The following is a 19,851-nucleotide window of genomic DNA, read 5'->3' as shown; positions in this document are numbered from 1 at the left end:
GGAATAGATGGAAAGGACAAAAGCATCATTATGCCACTGTATAAAGAATTAGTACGACCACACCTTAAATATGGAGTACAGTTTTAGGCACCACTCCATAAACAATACATTATGGAACTAGAAAAAGTGCAAAGAAGAACCACCAATTTAATAAATGACATGGGCTCATCTCTTTAGAACTATGTACACATATATTCGGGGACAATACATGGAGCTTTCAAAAGAACTATTCATCTCAAGGGCAGTACAAAGGACACGAGGTCATCCCTTAAGGTTGGAGGAAAGGAGATTGAACCAGCAACAAAGGAAAGGGTTCTTTACAGTAAGGGAAAAGACTGTGATGGCAGATACAATAGATACAGTTAGGTCCGGAAATAATTGGACACTGACACAATTTTCATGATTTTGGCTCTGTACGCCACCACAATGGATTTGAAATGAAACAACCGAGATGCAATAGAAGTGCAGACTTTCAGCTTTAATTCAAGGGGTTGAACAAAAATATTGTATGAAATGTTTAGGAATTGCAACCATTTTCATACACAGTCCCCTTATTTCAGGGGCTCAAATGTAATTGGACAAATTAACACAATCATAAATAAAATGTTCATTTTTAATACTTTGTCGAGAATCCTTTGCAGGCAATGACAGCTTGAAGTCTGGAACGCATGGACATCACCAAACGCTGGGTTTCCTCCCTTGTGATGCTTTGCCAGGCATTTACTGCAGCGGTCTTCAGTTGTTGTTTGTTCGTGGGTCTTTCTGCCTTAAGTTTTGTCTTCAGCAAGTGAAATGCATGCTTCATCGGGTTGAGATCAGGTGATTGACTCGGCTATTGCAGAATATTCCACTTCTTTGCCTTAAAAAACTCCTGGGTTGCTTTCGCAGTATGTTTTGGGTCATTGTCCATCTGTAAAGTGAATCGCCGTCCAATCAACTTCGCTGAATTTGGCTGAATCTGAGCAGACAATATATCCCTATACACTTCAGAATTCATCCGGATGCTTCTGTCTTCTGTCACATCATCAATAAACACTAGTGACCCAGTGCCATTGTAAGCCATGCATGCCCATGCCATCACACTGCCTCCACCGTGTTTTAAAGATGATGTGGTATGCTTCGTATCATGAGCCGTTCCAAGCCTTCTCCATACTTTTTTCTTCCCAACATTCTGGTACAGGTTGATCTTAGTTTCATCTGTCCAAAGAATGCTGTTCCAGAACTGGGCTGGCTTTTTAGATATTGTTTGGCAAAGTCTAATCTGGCCTTTCTATTCTTGAGGCTTATGAGTGGTTTGCACCTTATGGTGAACCCTCTGTATTTGCTCCCGTGAAGTCTTCTCTTTATGGTAGACTTGGATAATGATATGCCTACCTCTTAGAGAGTGTTCTTTACTTGGATGGATTTTGTGAAGGGGTTTTTCTTTACCATGGAAAGGATCCTACGATGAACCACCACTGTTGTCTTCCATGGACGTTCAGGCCTTTTTGTGTTGCCGAGCTCAACAGTGTGTTCTTTTTTTCTCCGAATGTACCAAACCGTTGAGATTTCTCCAGCAACAAAGGAAAGGGTTCTTTAAAGTAAGGGCAGTTACAAAGTGGGATTCATTACCCATGGAGACTGTGATGGCAGATACAATAGATTTGTTCAAAAAATATGTTGGACATCTTTTTAGAAAGGAAAGGTGTACAGGGATATACCAAACAAGTAAACATGGGAAGGATGTTGATCCAGAGAGTAATCTGATTGTCAATTCTTGGAGTTAGGAAGGAATTTATTTTTCCCCTTATGAGATATCATTGGATGATGTATCACTGGGGTTTTTTGTTTGCCTTCCCCTGGATCAATAAGTAAGTATGGATATAGGATAAAGTATCTGTTGTCTAAATTTAGCATAGGTTGAACTTGATGGACACATCTTTTTTTAAACCTAATCTACAATGTGACGAGTATGTAACTATATACCTCTTTCTCTCCCCCTCTCGCCCTGCCTTCCAACTCTCTCTCTCTCTCTCTCTCTCTCTCTCTCTCTCTCTCTCTCTCTCTCTCTCTCTCTCTCTCTCTCTCTCTCTGTCTTTCTTAACCTTTCACTTTCTTCCTCACACCCTCTCTCTCCCTTTGTGTGTAGTAACACAAGTGTCTCTTCTCACACTTTGTAGTGTTATTGTGAGGCATTTATTAAAGAGTTGTGTAAAGGACATACATACATATGCAGTACACACACACACACACACACACACACACACACACACACACACGTCTGTGTTTTACCTTGTCATATATACAAAAATTATACAATTATTGTTTGTGGGTTAGCACAGGAATAGCATTGGAGGCTACAGAGAGGGATGGAGGTGCAGTGACAGAGCTGTGTGTACACAGGAAAATCAGAGGAGGCTGCAGAGACGGATGAAGGTTTTAGTGACAGGGCTGTGTGTACGCAGGAATAGTAGAGGAGGCTGTAGGTCAGTACTGAGTAAAGAGACAATCTCCAAAACTTATTCTCTATCCATCTGTGACCTCCATTTAATGGTGGACCTCCTGAATAAACAGTCTACTCTCTGCCTTTACTGACATGGGTCCTTAGCAGATGCTTCTTCGTGTTCACCTGGGGTCTGAAAATTATGATATAGCACTTGGGCACAAAGATACAGACCACCAGAGCCCAGCTGGAGGACAGGATGGCGAAGACCTCCATGGCCACGGTGTATTTGCCACGTGCGCTGAGGGAGGCCGGGATATAGGACATCCAGACACTGAGGAAGGCCAGCATGCTGAAGGTGATGAACTTGGCCTCGTTGAAGCTGTCAGGGAGCTGTCTGGCCAGGAAGGCAACAATGAAGCTGATGGTGGCCAGGAGGCCAAGATATCCCAGCATGCACCAGAATGCAATGGAGGAGCCCTCGTTACACCCAAAGATGATTACCCCGGGTTGGGTTTGGAAGTCTTGTTCTTGGAAGGGAGGGAAAAGGTACAACCACATCACGCACACGCAAAGCTGAATAAAAACACTTGGTATGATGACAAAGTAGGACACTTTTGTCCCTGTCCATTTTTTTAATGTGCTGCCTGGCTTGGTGGCCTTGAAGGCGATGACAACTGTAATTGTTTTGGCCAAGACGCAGGAGACACAGAGGGCAAAGACTATGCCAAATGCCACTTGCCGCAGAAGACATTTCTCAGGCTGCGGGTAGCCGATGAAAGCCAAAGAGCAGAGGAAGCAGAGGCACAGGGACACCAGGAGTAGACAACTGAGGAACCAGTTGTTGGCACGGACAATGGGCGTTGTCCTGTGGCAGATGAAAACTCCCAAAATGACAATTGGGATCATTGAAGAGGAGAGGGAAATGGCTGCTATGTTGATACCAAGTGGTTCTTGGTAAGAGAGGAACTGTATGGTCTTTGGGAGGCACCTGTCATGTTGAAGACTTGGCCACATGTCCCAGGAACATCTGTGACACTCCACGGCATCTGGAAGGGACACTAATGTCAACTTTTGCCAGGAATTATATGAGTTTACCCATAACATCTGTGACCTTCTTACCTGTTTGGTTGGAAATCTCTCCTTGGGGACATGGGACACACTCAAAACAACAGGCAGCTTTTCCTGGTATGGCCATCTTCCTAAACCCCGAGGGACAACTCGGGCTACAGAGCGAGAGAGGAACCTATGGGAGATTCAATAGATAAAATAAGTCCAAAATTCTACATGTTTATCTATCGATCTATCTATCTATCTATCTATCTATCTATCTATCTATCTATCTATCTATCTATCTATCTATCTATCTATCTATCTATCTATCTATCTATCTATCTATCTATCTCCTGTCTATCTATTTATACAGTATATTTATCTCTCTCCTTCTCCCTCACACAAACTGTTTATAACACCATCTCTCACTCCTTCTCACACTCTGTTTTATCTCTGTCTCCCACTGCTTTATCAGCAAGCTGAGTTTGTGGATATAAAAAGGTGGCCTGGGTTGAAAAGCCATTCATCCAACCTACTCTATTTATTAGTTCATAGTATAAGGTTTGCTCAGACATACCTGTGTGTCCCCACTGGCCCAAATAATAGCCGCACTGTCTACTCGTAAGATCTTTCCATCGGAGGCGCTTGAGTCATAACTTCCCACTTTCACCTGCTCCAAGGAGCCTGTGGCGCTCAGATGCCAGTTCACGATATCGTAGAGGGCTGGGGGGTTCCCTTTAGCATCGAAAAACATCTGGGTCCTGTCTTTGGTCTCAAAGTTTACACTCTTAATGTAATGGAGAAGCTAGAAGAAGAAGACGATGTGAGACATTTAACCAGTGACTAAAAGAGTCAGTCCCACGTAGAAGCAATGTGACCTAATGATAGTGGCGACTTTCATGGGTTAAAGGGTCAGTCCAATGTAGGAGCAAACAACCCATAAAAAAAGTGAACAAAATCAAGAACTCATTGGTCAGAGCAGATCTGGGAGCCAAATTGTCACATCGAACCTTCAACACACCTACATTTGGGACATACCATTGTTGTAACTGTTACATAGTCGATGAGGAGAAAAGACATAGATGTCCATCATGTTCAACCTGTGTTAAATGAACATGGCAGATACTTATTTTATATGTGTATTTACAGTATATTGATAAAGAGGAAGGGAACCCCCGTCCCAACTCCCCAAGGAAACATTTGGTACTGCTGCGACACATTTTATTCTAACTTTTGCCAGCGGCAGGCCGGGATGTAATCTTATATTTTATATTATATACCTAATGTATTTCATAATGTATTTTATAATATATTTTTTATCAATCATCTAAACTGTCCTTTAAATATAAATGGAAACTTATGCAATCTATGGGTACATTTTACTAAGGATGTGTCCTTTTTTCCTTCACATGATTTTTTGTATATGACATTCAGGTCCTTTTATGATATCAAGTTATTTAATCTTGTACCATGATTACTAATTATGTCTATCCTCTTTCTCCTTCCTCCATTTACCTCTCTACTTCCATACACAGCTAGTGTATTTTTAGGAAACAGTATATAGGAACATTTTAGTGTGTATATATTATTTTGTAAACATTTTTACTTACACAAATATGTTCTGAATTAAAATACCTTATTTTTTAATAGTTTAATAAAGATTACTTAGTCATGTATTTATGTATTCATTCACCATAGGGGCTTTGGACCTCGCGCTATGTGTGAGCGCTGAGGGGGTTAATTTTAAATTTTTAATGAAATCACGATTTTTTCTACATTAATTGATGGGCCTATATATTATACTAGAGCACACCCATACAATTGTACTCCTGACGAAGCTGTTGCGAAACGCGTAGAGTTAGTTTGGAGAGATCCTGCGCCGGAAGGACTGGCAAACTACTGCTGAGATTGCTCCCATTCTGGCCTCCCGCCCTCACCCGTGACGCGAAACCGGAAGTGACGCGACGGCACTGACTGATACGGAACTACACTGTGAGGGGAAAGGGAAGCACCGAGCAGCAGCTTACTTTTCACCAACCTTCTATCGGCGGTTCTCTCCACTACCCATCTTAATTATGGAAAATGTGAGTTTCCTTTATATCTGTGTTTAATACATATGTATAGTTCATACTATATGCACTATTTGTGGTTTTCTTTATTTGCAAGGAGGATTTTTGTGAGTTCATTTCTTACGTTTTTTATAATTTTTGTAGCAGTGAATTACCATCTGCACTATATATATTTATATTTTTTTGCATAGCACTAATGCTAAGCCTGTTGTCAACAAGCACTCCTAAATCCTTCTCCATCAAGGATTCCCCCAATATATCTCCATTTAATTTGTAAGTTGCCAGTATGTTCTAGTTACCCTGATGATCATACTATTATTCTAATGACGGTGAACTGTTACGTGCAGCAACCCTGGTAGGAGAGAAGTGACCTGATAACAGTGACCTTTTTAATGGGTTAAAGGGTCAGTCTTGTCCTGCAACAGGATTGTGTTTTTCCCTGCTCTCTGGATGCCAGCACACTTGCCCTATAAATGAGTTGTGCATTTCTCCCTGTTATGTAATTCCTGCCACAGTTCAGTGTAACACCGCTACATATGTATCCTTCCCTCCCTGGTTTTTCTGTTTCCTAGCAACTACAACACAGACCCCTGTAAATTTCTCCCAGAACCCCTAGTTGTTTGTGTAGTCCATCTATATCCTGTATGTTCAGACTCGCCCACTTCCTTTTGGATCCATCAGTCTGTGAGTACACACATCTTACTGCCTATCCCATACAGGCATTCTTAATTTACTTCTCCCCCACATACTGTATGCCACTCACCCCACATTTCCCCTCATCTGTTGTTATTGTTTGTTTTGAATTAAATAACAGAAAGAAAGAAGGACTCATTGTGCATCTAAAGGGAGTGAGTTAACCTGCCTGACCATGCCTCTTAGTTACAAGTGGCTAGAGGGCCAGAACAAGTCTCATGAAATACTTAGCCTTACTTGCCATGGTCGAAACGATGAGATGTTGGTACAGGCACCATGATGGAATGGTCCACTTCTAGCCTTACAGTGGAGCAAGCTTTGTAAGGCCCATGCAAAGGCATAAACTGATATGTACACATTGAAACTTATTCTCAGATCTGCTTCAGCCATGTTGCTGTCCATCTTCTCTCTTCCTGTACATTGTGGAATTGTGGCGTTACTTATCCAGTCATCTAAATTATTCTGGTCCCACCACTTACAAGAGAAAGTCTGTTCCCAAAACTCCCTTCTGAAAACATCATTTTGGGATTTGGAGGAGTGGAGGGTTTGGAAATAGTCAAAGAACCCTGGCATCTGCCCAGAATGGATGGCAAAACCTATGGTGCCCACAAGGACCCTCTGGAACTTCTTCTTGGAAAGAAGAGCAGAGGTTGACCAAGATTCACTTGCCACCCATATTTTCCCAGTCACGTTCTGCCTCACCAGCTCTTCCACCACTGGCAGAAATGCAGAATCAGAGGACAACACCACAACTGCTTTGGCCGTTGACTCCCTGATGACGTGGACAAGGTGGGGAGCATTACTGTTGTGTTGTCCGGTCATAATGTTCTCAACAAAGGCCACGCAAGCCCCGACCTCGATTATCTCCTGCTGGACCACCTGAATCCCAATTTGACCATAGTCATTGTCAGTGGCCAGGAGACCAATCCAAGTCCATCCAAAGTAAGACACCAGCTGGGCCAGACCTTGGGATTGAAACTCATCACTGGGGATGGTCCGGAAAAAGGACGGGAACAGATTCCGGTCACTGAGGAGAGAGCTGGTTGATAAATAACTGATCTGTCAAAAAAAATTACAAATGAGAATGAAAAGAACTTCTACAAAGTAACGTTTGGCGCCGTCCGTTTCCTTACTAACCAGGGTTTTCAGTTGAAAAAGAGACCTGTGTGGTTTGGGAAGATCTGTAAACATGAAAAACAAAAACACACTCCCTTTATGGAATATGAATCTGTGTTAGAATTTTACAGTTGGGAACCTGCGCACTCACCGTTTCCCGTCACGATGCTAAGGGAACCTTGTTACTGGATTCTGCCTGTTATTAATTGCACTAAATCACAGGCAGCTTTATGCTTCATTCATTTAACCCTCTGGGCACTGTCACATATTTTACAAAGTTTAGTCCATAGTACAATAAGAAATGTTTCGTAATTAGTATACTATAGGTACCTGCTATACTGGAGTTTATCTTGAAGGGGTAAACCGCCTTGAATCATTTTTTTGATCAAAAGATGACACTAAGTGGCTCCTCTGTACCCACAAATAAGTGACCTCCTGGGTACCTGAAGCCGATGCTCATGTGTCCTCTTATTTCAAATCCATCTATTTATAACACACTCGTAGCTCTCTTACCTGTGGGTATCTGTACAGCCCCAACATGTGGCCCATTAGGATGGAGCGTGTTGACGCTGAGTCTCCAATGACACCTGCTAGAGGTGGCCCTTTTTGACACCGGTAATTGGGGATGCTTCCATGTCCACCCGACAGCATCCAGAATGTCCCCTCTACTGCCCGTCTCAGGGAAATGCAGGAGTCAAATATCTGGAAGCCCAGGGAGATGTTGGGGAGGAGGTCGGGGTTTGAGTTAATCTCTTCTATAGCAAATATCATCGCTCGCATGCTCTGATATCTCTGGGATTCAAACCTAGAGGGTTAGGTGGAAATGTCACAAACAGTGTTAGTGTCCCACACACAAACTGGTGGACTTTGGACTATAAGACCCAAAGAAGAGACCATCACAGCAAAGAGACTGAGTAATAATAATGTTATAATGCAGAATAGGGTTAGTTTGAAGAAGATAAACAAAACATTTGGTCAAGATACAGACAAATATAGCGTCAGCAACTTTCAGTAATTGCGCAATGGACTCTAGACGATGGACACACACACACACACACACACACACACACACACACACACACACACACACACACACACACACACACACACACACACACACACACACACACACACACACACACACACACACACACACACACGCGAGAGGGGCTCCTTCAGTCTGTCAGTGTCACACACACGCACGCACACACACGCACACACGCACGCCACACACACACAATGTCCCCTCTAATAGCAACAAAGATAATAACATTCAAATAAAACTTACGTCTGACATATAAGATCTGCAGGTTTGCTTGTGAAAAGGTTTTCGCTGTAGCTTATGCCGACGTGTATTGGAAAAGTTCCCCCTATAATAATGTCTCCAGCCCCGCTCAGATATTCATTCATGTTTACACCAGACAGATTGCATCCTCGCCCTGACCCCCAGCACATACTGTACACACTTCCACAGCTAATGTGTATAACCCCCACATTATAACGGGGAGCAATCTTCCAATTCTGTATAAACAGCAGCTCTGTCTGTGTCTGTGATTCATCTCTAACTCACAGGGAGAGGGGACCCTCAGTCTGTCACTGTCACACACACAGGGAGAGGGGACCCTCAGTCTGTCACTGTCACACTCACAGGGAGAGGGGACCCTCAGTCTGTCACTGTCACACACACACAAACAGGGAGAGGGGACCCTCAGTCTGTCACTGTCACACACACAGGGAGAGGGGACCCTCAGTCTGTCAGTGTCACGCTTTCAAGGAGAGGGGCTCCCTCAGTCTGTCACTGTCACACACACAGGGAGAGGGACTCCCTCAGTCTGTCAGTGTCACACACACAGGGAGAGGGGCTCCCTCAGTCTGTCACTGTCACACACTCAGGAGAGGGGCTCCCTCAGTCTGTCACTGTCACACACAGGGAGAGGGGCTCCCTCAGTCTGTCAGTGTCACACACACACAGGGAGAGAGGCTCCCTCAGTCTGTCACTTTCATACACACAGGGAGAGGGGACCCTCAGTCTGTCAGTGTCACACACACAGGAGAGGGGCTCCCTCAGTCTGTCAGTGTCACACACACAGGGAGAGGGGCTCCCTCAGTCTGTCACTGTCATGCACACACAGGAAAGGGGACCCTCAGTCTGTCACTCTCACACACACACAGGGAGAGAGGCTCCCTCAGTCTGTCACTGTCATACACACAGGGAGAGGGGACCCTCAGTCGGTCACTCTCACACACACAGGAGAGGGGCTCCCTCAGTCTGTCAGTGTCACACACAGGGAGAGGGGCTCCCTCAGTCTGTCACTGTCATGCACACACAGGAGAGGGGGTCCCTCAGTATGTCAGTGTCACACACACACAGGGAGAGAGGCTCCCTCAGTCTGATAGTTTCACACCCATAGGGCGAGGGGCTCTCTCAGTCTGCCAGTGTCACACACACAGGAGAGAGGCTCCTTCAGTCTGTCAGTGTCACACATACACACACACACACACACACACACACACACACGCACGCACACACGCACGCACGCACGCACACACACACCACACACACACACACAATGTCCCCTCTAATAGCAACAAAGATAATAACATTCAATTAAAACTTACGTCTGACATATAAGATCTGCAGGTTTGCTTGTGAAAAGGTTTTCGCTGTAGCTTCTGCCCACATGAATTGCAAAAGTTCCCCCTATAATAACGTCTCCATCCTCGCTCAGATATTCATTATTGTTTACACCAGACAGATTGCATCCTCTCCCTGACCCCCAGCACATACACACTTCCACAGCTAATGTGTATAACCCCCACATTATAACGGGGAGCAATCTTCCAATTCTGTATAAACAGCAGCTCTGTCTGTGTCTGTGATTCATATCTAACTCACAGGGAGAGGGGACCCTCAGTCTGTCACTGTCACACACACAGGGAGAGGGGCTCCCTCAGTCTGTCACTGTCACACACACAGGGAGAGGGGTCCCTCAGTCTGTCACTGTCACACACACAGGGAGAGGGGACCCTCAGTCTGTCACTGTCACACACACAGGGAGAGGGGCTCCCTCAGTCTGTCACTGTCACACACACAGTGAGAGGGGACCCTCAGTCCGTCACTGTCACACACACAGGGAGAGAGGCTCCCTCAGTCTGTCACTGTCACACACACAGGAGAGGGGCTCCCTCAGTCTGTTAGTGTCACACACACAGAGAGAGGGGCTCCCTCAGTCTGTCACTGTCACACACACAGGGAGAGGGGCTCCCTCAGTCTGTCAGTGTCACACACACATGGAGAGGGACTCCCTCAGTCTGTTAGTGTCACACACACAGAGAGAGGGGCTCCCTCAGTCTGTCACTGTCACACACAAAGGGAGAGTGGCTCCCTCAGTCTGTCACTTTCACACACAAAGGGAGAGTGGCTCCCTCAGTCACACACACAGTGTCCCCACAGTTTATCAATGTCACACAGACAGGAGATGGGCTCTCTCAGTCAGTTTTTATAAGTTATGTAGATGTCCTGGGAATGCAGATATTAATTACACCATCTCTCATTAATTATCTTATCAGGGAAATGACAGCACCCTGGGAATCAGTGCTAATCCCAAATACACATCTCTCTATTTTTATGCTCATCCCACGAGGGACAAATGTCAGCAGTCTCAGTGTGACGGCCCTAGCAATGAGAGGAAGCAATACTTTCAGTTATGATCTGCAGTGAGCAATTTGAGGAAACCTTTATATGGTCAAGATGCAGGAGACGCAGAGGGCATGGACCATGCTGAAAGCCGCCTAACATCCCAGGAAGCAGAAGAACAGACACAAGGAGAAGGCAACTTAGAGAGTCGTTGTTGGTTCTGACAATGGGAATAGTCTTATAACAGAAGTAAAGCCCCATGGTTGAAATGGAGATCACGGTGGAAAAGACACTGGTAGCAGTTATCGTGGCACCCAATGGCTCTTCGTAGGAGAGGTACTCAATGGCCTTGGGGAGACAGATGTTGGGACACTTTTGCCATGGACACTTGGAGCAGTCACTGGAATCTGAAAGAAAGATGACATTTTGGGGGGATTTTCCAACTTCTTGGTTGTTTTCAACTTTGACCCTTCACACATAAATGTGGACCCCAATGGAAACCCTTAAAAATGTATTGTGAGCACCAACTCATGTATTATTTCTAAGTAAAAATGCAACGGCTGTGGCATGACTTATATTTTGTACATAAACAGATTTCCAACTTATTTCATAATACAGGTTCATTGTACATGTATGTAACTCCATCGTGTGTAAGGGCCTACGACTACAGACAAACCGGGCAGACAAGCAGACATACATACAGTCCCCGGGATAGGGGGGGTGGGAGGGGTGTTGAGGGGGGTGAGGGTGTGTGGACTTCTCCTACTGTGGCTCCGCCTCTGTTATGCTCCATCTGGCTCTTTGCGTCTGGGGAGGCAGGGTGCTCCCCTTATTTCAGTCCTGATTTACCTTCCGGTCTCTGTCTGCCGCTATCTAGGTGTTCAGGGGGGTACTGTTTGAACTGTCATGTTCTCTTAGGCCATCATTCAAGGGAGCACGCATTTGCCTCTATTAGTGCCAGATTGTGGCCCTTTCCAACTCCCGGGATGTCTGTTTGGGATAACCATGCTAGCCAAACTTTTAGGAAATTTGCACCAGTGTCGTTGACCAAACTTGTCAACTTCTCCATCTGGCAAACTGACCAAATTCGATTCTGAATCTTAGCAATTGATGGGATTTCATTTTGTTTCCAGCTTGCTGCGATCTCCCCTCGAACCGCCATAGCAAAGTGAGCTATTAGTTTGTTCTCACCTCTGGTAAACCCTTTATCTGGCCTGTTCAAAAGAAACAGCCATGAGTCAAATGGTACGGGTTTGCCTGTAATCTTGTTCAGCCAGTCTTTAATTGAATAGCAGACTGGGGCGATCTTGGGGCAAGACCACAGCATGTGTAACAGGTCTGCCTGCTGTCCACATTGTCTAGGACACAATGGGGAGTAACTGGGCAGAAACTTAGCTAGTTTTGTGGGGGTATGGTACCAGCGCATCATAACCTTATATGCGTTCTCCCTTAAGGTCGTGCACATGGAACTTTTAGATGTCGCTGTCACAATCTTTGTCCACTCCTCTAGTTCCAGTTCCTCTCCTATGTCTTTTTCCCAATTAGTCATGTATCCCGTTTTGTTCGTCACTGTCGCGCTAGACCCAGTCACTTCTTTGTACATCTGCAATGTGAGTCCAGTTGTGGATATCCCTGATCGACAGAGCTTTTCTAAAAATGTCATGGGGGTATGCGGCTGGACAGTCTCATAGAACGCCCTGATCTGGAGGTATCTAAAGAACTCGGCATTGGGGATATTTTTGTCAGATTTAAGTAGATCAAATGTTTGTATGCCTCGTCTACCTTCCAGGTCTATCAATCTCTTAATGTTTTTTTTGTTTCCAGATAGTGAATTCTGCACTGGACTGTCCCGGAGCAAAAAGTGGGTTGTCCCACAGTGGAGTCATGCCCGATGACTTGTGGGTCAGTGTACAGTACATTTGAGCCTAGTAGCCTCCCAAACCGAGAGCAAATTGGTCATTGAGGATAGCGGCATTTTTGGTGCCTAATCGCACCTTTTTGGGGTACCAAATCAAGTGTTCCAACTCCACTGGGGAGCAGAGCTCTCTTTCTAGAGCGACCCATCTTTTGGAGTCTAGGTTGGAGTGCCATTGCATAATTGTGCCGCTTTGTAATAGGAGAACAAACAAGGTACCGCGAGCCCTCCTGCCCCGGTTTGTTTGCGCATGATTTGTTTGCCCTCTCTCGCCTTCTTCTCTCCCCAGATAAATTTATCTATCTCGGATTGGAGTGAGAGGGTATCCTTCAATCCTAATGGCACCGGAAGGGTTTGGTACAGATAGAGAAGGCGCGGTAGCAAATTCATTTTAACGCAGTGGATTTTACCAATCCAGGAGATTTTATGTGTGGACCATCTCTTAATGTCCCCTCTCATGGTTTGCATCAAGCTGGGGTAGTTTGCTTGGTATATTGTGCTATATGCCTTAGTGACGTTGATGCCCAGGTATTTCATTTGGTGCTGTTGCCATTTGAAATTAAAATTTATGGCGATCAGTTTTTCCAAATGTTTGGGGAGATTTATGTTTAGGGCGTCAGATTTGGTCTGATTTATTTTGAACCCGGAGACCCCGTTGAATCGTCCCAGCAAATCGAACAGGTTTGATAGAGAGGTAAGGGGTCTGGATAATGTCAGGAAAACATCATCCGCATGTACTGTCGCGGCCGAGTTTATTCTTACCTTTGCCCGGTCTCGGCCGCGACAGTAACTGGGCGCGCGCCGGGGTGTCCTGTGCGCGCGCCGAAGCCTCGGAGGAGCGGTCCTCCGATCGGGGCTTCCCCCTCCCCTCTCCGGGTCCTCCGGGTCCCCCGGAACCCCCCACCGCCGTCCCCCACATCGCGGGACACCAGGGCTCCCTCGGGGAGCCCTGGGCATCGGTGACGCGTGGCACGCCGAGGGGATTTGGCTAGCAAGCCGGGAAATCTCCTGGCTTGCGGAACTAGCCAAGTAAGAATTAAACGTGTCGCCACTGTAGTGCCACTTTATGCGACTGGCTTCCGATGTCAATACCCGTGATGTCTTTGCTGTCTCGTATCTGGGCCGCTAATGGCTCCATACACATCGCAAAGAGGAGGGGAGAGAGCGGGCATCCCTGTCTTGTTCCACTCTTAATTTGGAAGGGATCTGAAGCAAATCCCTAGTGGGTAACCCTAGCCGACGGTGCCGAATAGAGAGCAAATATAGCTTTTATCAATTTATCTCCCATGCCAAATGCTCCAAGTGTGGCTTCTAGGTATGGCCAGTCTATCCTATCAAACGCTTTTTCCGCATCCAGACTGAGCGCCATAATTGGTATTGATTTTGAATTAGCGAATTCTATCAGATCAATAATTCGTCGGGTGTTATCTGATGCCTGTCGACCCTGGATAAACCCGACTTTATCTGGGTGCACCAGTCTGGGTAGGATAAGACTTAATCTGTTGGCCAGTAATTTAGCGTAGATTTTTATGTCCGTATTAATCAGGGGTATTGGTCTTTAGCTCTTACAGTCCTGGGGGTCTTTCCCTTGTTTGTGTGTTACCGAGATGGACGCTTGGAGCATATGTTGGGGTTAAGGGGGTACCTCCTAGCACTTGATTAAACATATGGAGAAGGTATGAGGCCAATTGTTTCCTATATTTCTTATAGTAAAGATTCGAATATCCGTCGGGACCCGAGGCTTTAGAGGGTTTTAGGTTTTTAATAACCTCTGATAGTTCCTCATTTGTGAAATCACTACCTATTACCTCTCTATCTGACTGGCGTAGGCCCGGCAGATTCGAGCTTTTCAGGAACTCCTGTAGGGCCCTGGTCGTTCCGGCAGATCGGGATACTTTTTCCACCATCATATAATTTTTCGTAGAAGGATTTGAATTTCCCTACTATATTTTTGGGATTGGCCGTGACCCCTCCTGATTCCAGGCGCAGGGCTTGTATATTATAGTTATTTGTTTTAGAATTAATCATGTTAGCCAGCATGGTATCTGGTTTGTTTGTTTTCTCGAAAAATCTTCTCTTTGACCAGCTTAGCGATTTATCGGCATGGGAGGTAAGGAGTAGATTCAGTTAAATCTGGGTGTCCTTAATTTGTTGGAGGGTGGTTACTTTCGGGGAGCGCATGTGTTGTTCCTATAAATGCTTTAATTCTGATTGTTCTTTTATAATTTTTGCGTTGCTTTCTCTTTTCTTTTTGGCCGCAAGGCTAATCAAACCCCCCCTCAATGTTGCTTTATGTGCCTCCCAGAGGGTTATGTGAGAGCGAACGCTACCTTCATTTTCTTTAAATAAATTTTTAATCGCCTCTCCGATTTTTCCTTGCAAATCAGGGATTTTTAAGAGGGATCCGTATAGTTTTCAATTTGCTCCGGGCCTTTCCAGCCCTATCCGTGTGCACCGTAGCTCAATGGGTGCGTGATCTGACCATGAAATATCATGGATCCCGGTATGGGCGATCGCGGGGACCAGTCTACTAGAGACAAAGAAGTAATCGATTCTGCTGAATGGGTCATGGGGGTGGGAGTAGAAAGTATAGTTTCTCTCCAATGGGCGCATCTCTCTCCAGACATCGATTAATTGTAGATCTTTTAATCCTTGTTCCAGGGCCAAGGGCCGTGTTATTTCTCTGTGTCTGGGGGGGGGGGCTTGATCTGTCTAATGATGTATTTAGCACGATGTTGAAATCCCCGCCTACAATCATAGCGCCTTTACCGAATTTCCATAGGGTATCAAACGTTTTTGTAAAGAAGTCTGGGTCGTGTCCGTTTGGGGCGTATATTGTGGCAACCGTTATTGGCTGTGGGTTAATGGACCCCCGTAATCATGAGAAACCTGCCCTCCTTATCTGTTTTCACTTTATCCACCACCAGTCCCACCCTGTTATGGATCAATATCGCCACTCCGCGTTTCTTTTCCCGATGCAGAAGATAAATACACCTGTTTAAATTGTTTATCCAAAAAATTTGGGGAAGCTGGTGGCGCCAAAATGTGTTTCTTGAATTAACACGAAATCCGCCCTCCTTCTTTTATAGTCAGTGAGTGCTGTCTTGCGTTTGCGGGGACAGTTCAGCCCTTTGGCATTGTGTGAGATAAAGTTTAGAGGCATGACGGCTGTGTAACCTTACCTCTCGTCCGTAGTATTTCTAACTGGGGGGTCAGACCTGTTTTGGGGAGCCTCTGGTCCTCTGCAGTGCATAGCTTTTTGCTCAACTTCAGTGGGAAACCACCTGTGTAGGAGACGGTGCGGGATGGGTTGGAAACGTAAGGAACATGGGACTCATAAGGGGAAAAAGACACAAAAAACAGGGTGGGAGGGGTATCTGTGGTCTGAGACCACTCCCCCCCCCCTCGCCTTTGGGTTGGTGGAAATCCTTAGAGCTCCCTCCATCCTCTTTCTCCTCGCCAGGGCTGCTCCGTTCCACCTTTTCCCAAGGCCTTGCTCGGGGGGCCTAGGGCAGCCGCCCTAGCCGGAGATTGCAGACACATGACGACGACGACGAGACCTCAGTCCCAGCCGACAACTCGTTATCCATATCACAAATGTTCAATGTTCTAATCCTATTTAAAAACCTTTAAACTTTTAAAGCACTAACTCCACTCGCGTGCAGATAGCATTACCAACACTACCTCCTAGTAGGTCTGTATCCCCCAAACAACTAATATGAGCCGACATTCTCCCCTCCCCATTTACCCCTACGCTCTTTGCGTCCCTTTGGGGCTTAAAACTGTGCCTTGTGCTCCTATGACCTTTTGCTGAAGCTGTGTGTCGCTGCGGGCCATTGTGTATTATATCGCTCCGCTATATCCTGGTATTTGTACTGCCTTTACCCTGCCTGGAGCCCGTCCAGCTAGATGTCTGTCTTCCCCTATGTTTCCTGTCTATTTTGCCAATGTCTTCTTATTTCCAGCCCTTTGCTTTAACTCTTCCCCCCTTTTGTCCTGCCTTGACCCCTCCTTACTATTTCCCCTCTTTGTCTGTCTTCTTTCTTTCTGTCTATTATCCCCTTCCCTCCGCTCGTGCCTGCTACTTTCCCTGCTCCCCCTATGGCCCTTTATGCTTCCCCCCCACCTTCTTTCTTCCTTCTCCCCCTCCCCTCCTCCTTTCGTCCTTCTCCCCCCCCTCCTCCTCCCCCCTCCTCCTCCCCCCTCCTCCTTTCTTCCTTCTCCCCCCTCCCTCCTCCTCCGATCGTCCTTCTACCTTCTCCCCTCCCCATCCCCCCTCCTCCTCCTTTCTCCCTTCTTTCCCTTAATTTCCTCCTTCTTTCCCTTTCCCTTAACTCCCCCTTCTTTCTTCGGCATTAATCGGCTTCTCCGGCGGCCCCGCTGTCCTGTGGCACTTCCGCCTTGTTCCGCAGTCCCCGCCCCTTTCCGGGACTACTCGCCGCCATCCTGGAGGGGCCCGGGTCTCGTCCGCAGGGACATCTCGCGTGAGGCAGTGGCTCCGCCCCTCCTACGTCACCTGGCTCTGCCTCGCTTCCAGTCTATCACCGGAGCCACTCCAAGATGGCCGCCAGTCTCGGGGGTCCGCCGCTGGGCTTCCAGGTTTGCATGGGGCAAATTGTATTTTCAGCTGGACACCTCGGGTCTCTTCCAGGGCGCCGGGCTGTGGGGTGTCAGCATCAGGGACCACAACAGGTGGATCCAATGGTGAAGGTAAGGTTAATGTTAACTTTAAAACTTTTGGTGGCGTCCCTTCGATCCCTCTTCATCTGGGGCTCCGGGGTTGCCTGTTTTTGTCTGCTTTGCCCGCCTCTCTCCAGGTTGGGTCTGGAGCTGTTCTGCCCCCCCGGTTACTTCCTCTGGAATTTTCTCTTGCAGGCCCAGTTTTGTAAGGAAGCTTCCCCCCCTCCTCCAGGCGTCTTAATGTGTTGGATGCCCCGTTCCTGGTGACCAGGAGGCCGAATGGATATATCCATCGGTATCTGACCCCTTCGTCACGGAGTATTTTCGTGATGGGGGTAAGCTGCCTTCGTTTGAGCAGGGTAGTGGGGGAAATGTCCGGGAAACCCTGGATTTTGTGGCCCTCAAACGTGGGATCAGTACGGGTCATCTGGCAGAAGGACTCTTTAATTTTGAAAAAGTGAAAGCACGCAATTATGTCACGGGGGGGGGGGGGGGATCTCCTTGCTGCGGCCGTGATCGCAGGGCCCTGTGGCACCGGTCCAGATGGATATCGTGCTCAGCTTTATCGGGCATTAGCTGTGTCAGCCATCTTCCTAGAAAGTCCTCTGGATCCAGCTCTTCCTCTGACACCCCCCTTATCCTCACATTATTTCGGCGTTCACGATTTTCGGAGTCCTCTCGCTTATCCGTGAGGTCGCGCACCGTTTCTTTTACTTGGGCTAGCTGTTTATCCGTTTTATGGAGGGCTTTAATTGTAGAATCCAGTTTCTTCTCCAGGGAGTCTGTCCGGAGGCCTATGCTGCCAATGTCCGCCCTTAGGGTAGCTAATTCCGATTGGAGGCATTTTTTAATGTCCAGGCAAGACTCCTTCATGTCACGTCGCCTCATGATTTGATTGCCCCTGTCATTGTCGTCTTCCTCCTCTGAGTCGGTACCGCTCTGTGTGGGCCCCCCGCGGCCTTTGGCGCGCGCCGAGTCTCCCTTCGCGAAATAATCTGTTAAGACTGTGGAGGGGCGCTTGGATCTCGTCCCCTTCGACATCCTGGTGTTATCCGCTATCTGGGGGTATATATCTGGGGGTGATCGGTTGAGTTTGAGTGCTTTTATTTATTTATATGTTGTCGGCTGTGTACGGAGCTAACGGCTCACACGTCCAAGCAGCCCATCGTCGCGCATGCGCCTCCCGTATAACTGTTTTTAAGTGCTTATGCTTTTGGATGTTACTTGCTATACTGTTATGGTTCAGTAGCACCTTAACTAAGGTCACGGTGTTTTTTTTGTGTTTTTGTACTTCTTTGCTTTTCTGGGGACACTGTGCCTTTAAGACCAATCGTAAGCACTACCATTCACTCAATGTACAGGTGGTATGTGATGCGACGATGAGGATAATGCATGTGGTACCCAAATTCCCTGGTTCCAGTCACGATTCCTCCATCCTGAGGAACTCTTCAGTCTTCCATGCGTTCGAAGAGGGACATTTTGAACATGGTTGGCTGCTGGGTGAGTACACATTTACATGTTATAACAAAAAACACATTTTTATTTAGGAATGTTGGCATTGTACAATTTGATCACTAATGTCAGCTTATGTGTGCTCCATTCATTATAGGTGACTCAGGATACGGAATTAGGCCGTGGCTCTTGACTCCGGTGCTAAACCCTCAAACTGAAGCAGAGGACAGGTACAATGCAGCCCATATATCTACAAGATCTGTTATAGAGAGGACATTTGGCCTACTCAAGACCAGATTTAGGTGTCTGGACAGAACTGGTGGGGCTCTTCTATACAAGCCTCAAAAAGTGTCTGATATTATCCTTGCTTGTTGCATTTTGCACAATGTTGCACTGAGGCACAATGTACAGTCAGACCTAGCTGAGCCTGTGGTAGACGAGCATCCCACCCATGTAGCTGCTGAAAATGAACAAACAGCCAGTGGTGGCCAGACACGCCAGAATCTCATCAATTCATTTTTTTCTTGTAAGTAAAAACATATATGTGCCAAGTTCTACTTTTATACTTACATTATGTTATCTTAACAATAATGTTTTTTTATATACCCTTCTGGTAGGACACAGATGAATATGGGTTGCACACCTTTCTTCTCTCTGCTGTGTGCACAAAGGGATGTGGCACTGGTATGTTATTGTTGCACAGGTTATATAATCCCTCTTCAATTGTACTTTAGTTGTGTGTATGTGAATACAACTGGGGTAACAAAGCACTAATATTTTAGCATTGTGTTGTTCCTTATGCTAACACAATACA

The 19,851-nt window shown here is 46.3% G+C and overlaps 1 protein-coding gene across 1 annotated transcript; it reads right to left on the bottom strand.

Moving 5' to 3' along the window:
* Positions 1-2,554: 2,554 nt before the first annotated feature.
* LOC142471099 (vomeronasal type-2 receptor 26-like) lies at positions 2,555-18,012 on the bottom strand. Its single transcript, XM_075577895.1, has 11 exons — positions 17,890-18,012; positions 17,422-17,565; positions 16,088-16,238; positions 12,409-12,640; positions 12,182-12,204; positions 11,151-11,397; positions 7,867-8,158; positions 6,475-7,296; positions 4,053-4,280; positions 3,545-3,668; positions 2,555-3,471 (listed from the first exon to the last, which is right to left on the bottom strand). Exons 1-11 carry the CDS (start codon positions 18,010-18,012, stop codon positions 2,555-2,557), a joined length of 3,303 nt encoding a protein of 1,100 aa, XP_075434010.1.
* Positions 18,013-19,851: the final 1,839 nt, after the last annotated feature.

This window comes from Ascaphus truei, chromosome 20, assembly GCF_040206685.1.
Source record: "Ascaphus truei isolate aAscTru1 chromosome 20, aAscTru1.hap1, whole genome shotgun sequence".
In the NCBI taxonomy this organism is placed as follows: domain Eukaryota; kingdom Metazoa; phylum Chordata; class Amphibia; order Anura; family Ascaphidae; genus Ascaphus; species Ascaphus truei.
The sequence above is the reverse complement of the archived record's forward strand: the minus strand, read 5'-3'. Positions and strand labels throughout refer to the sequence as shown.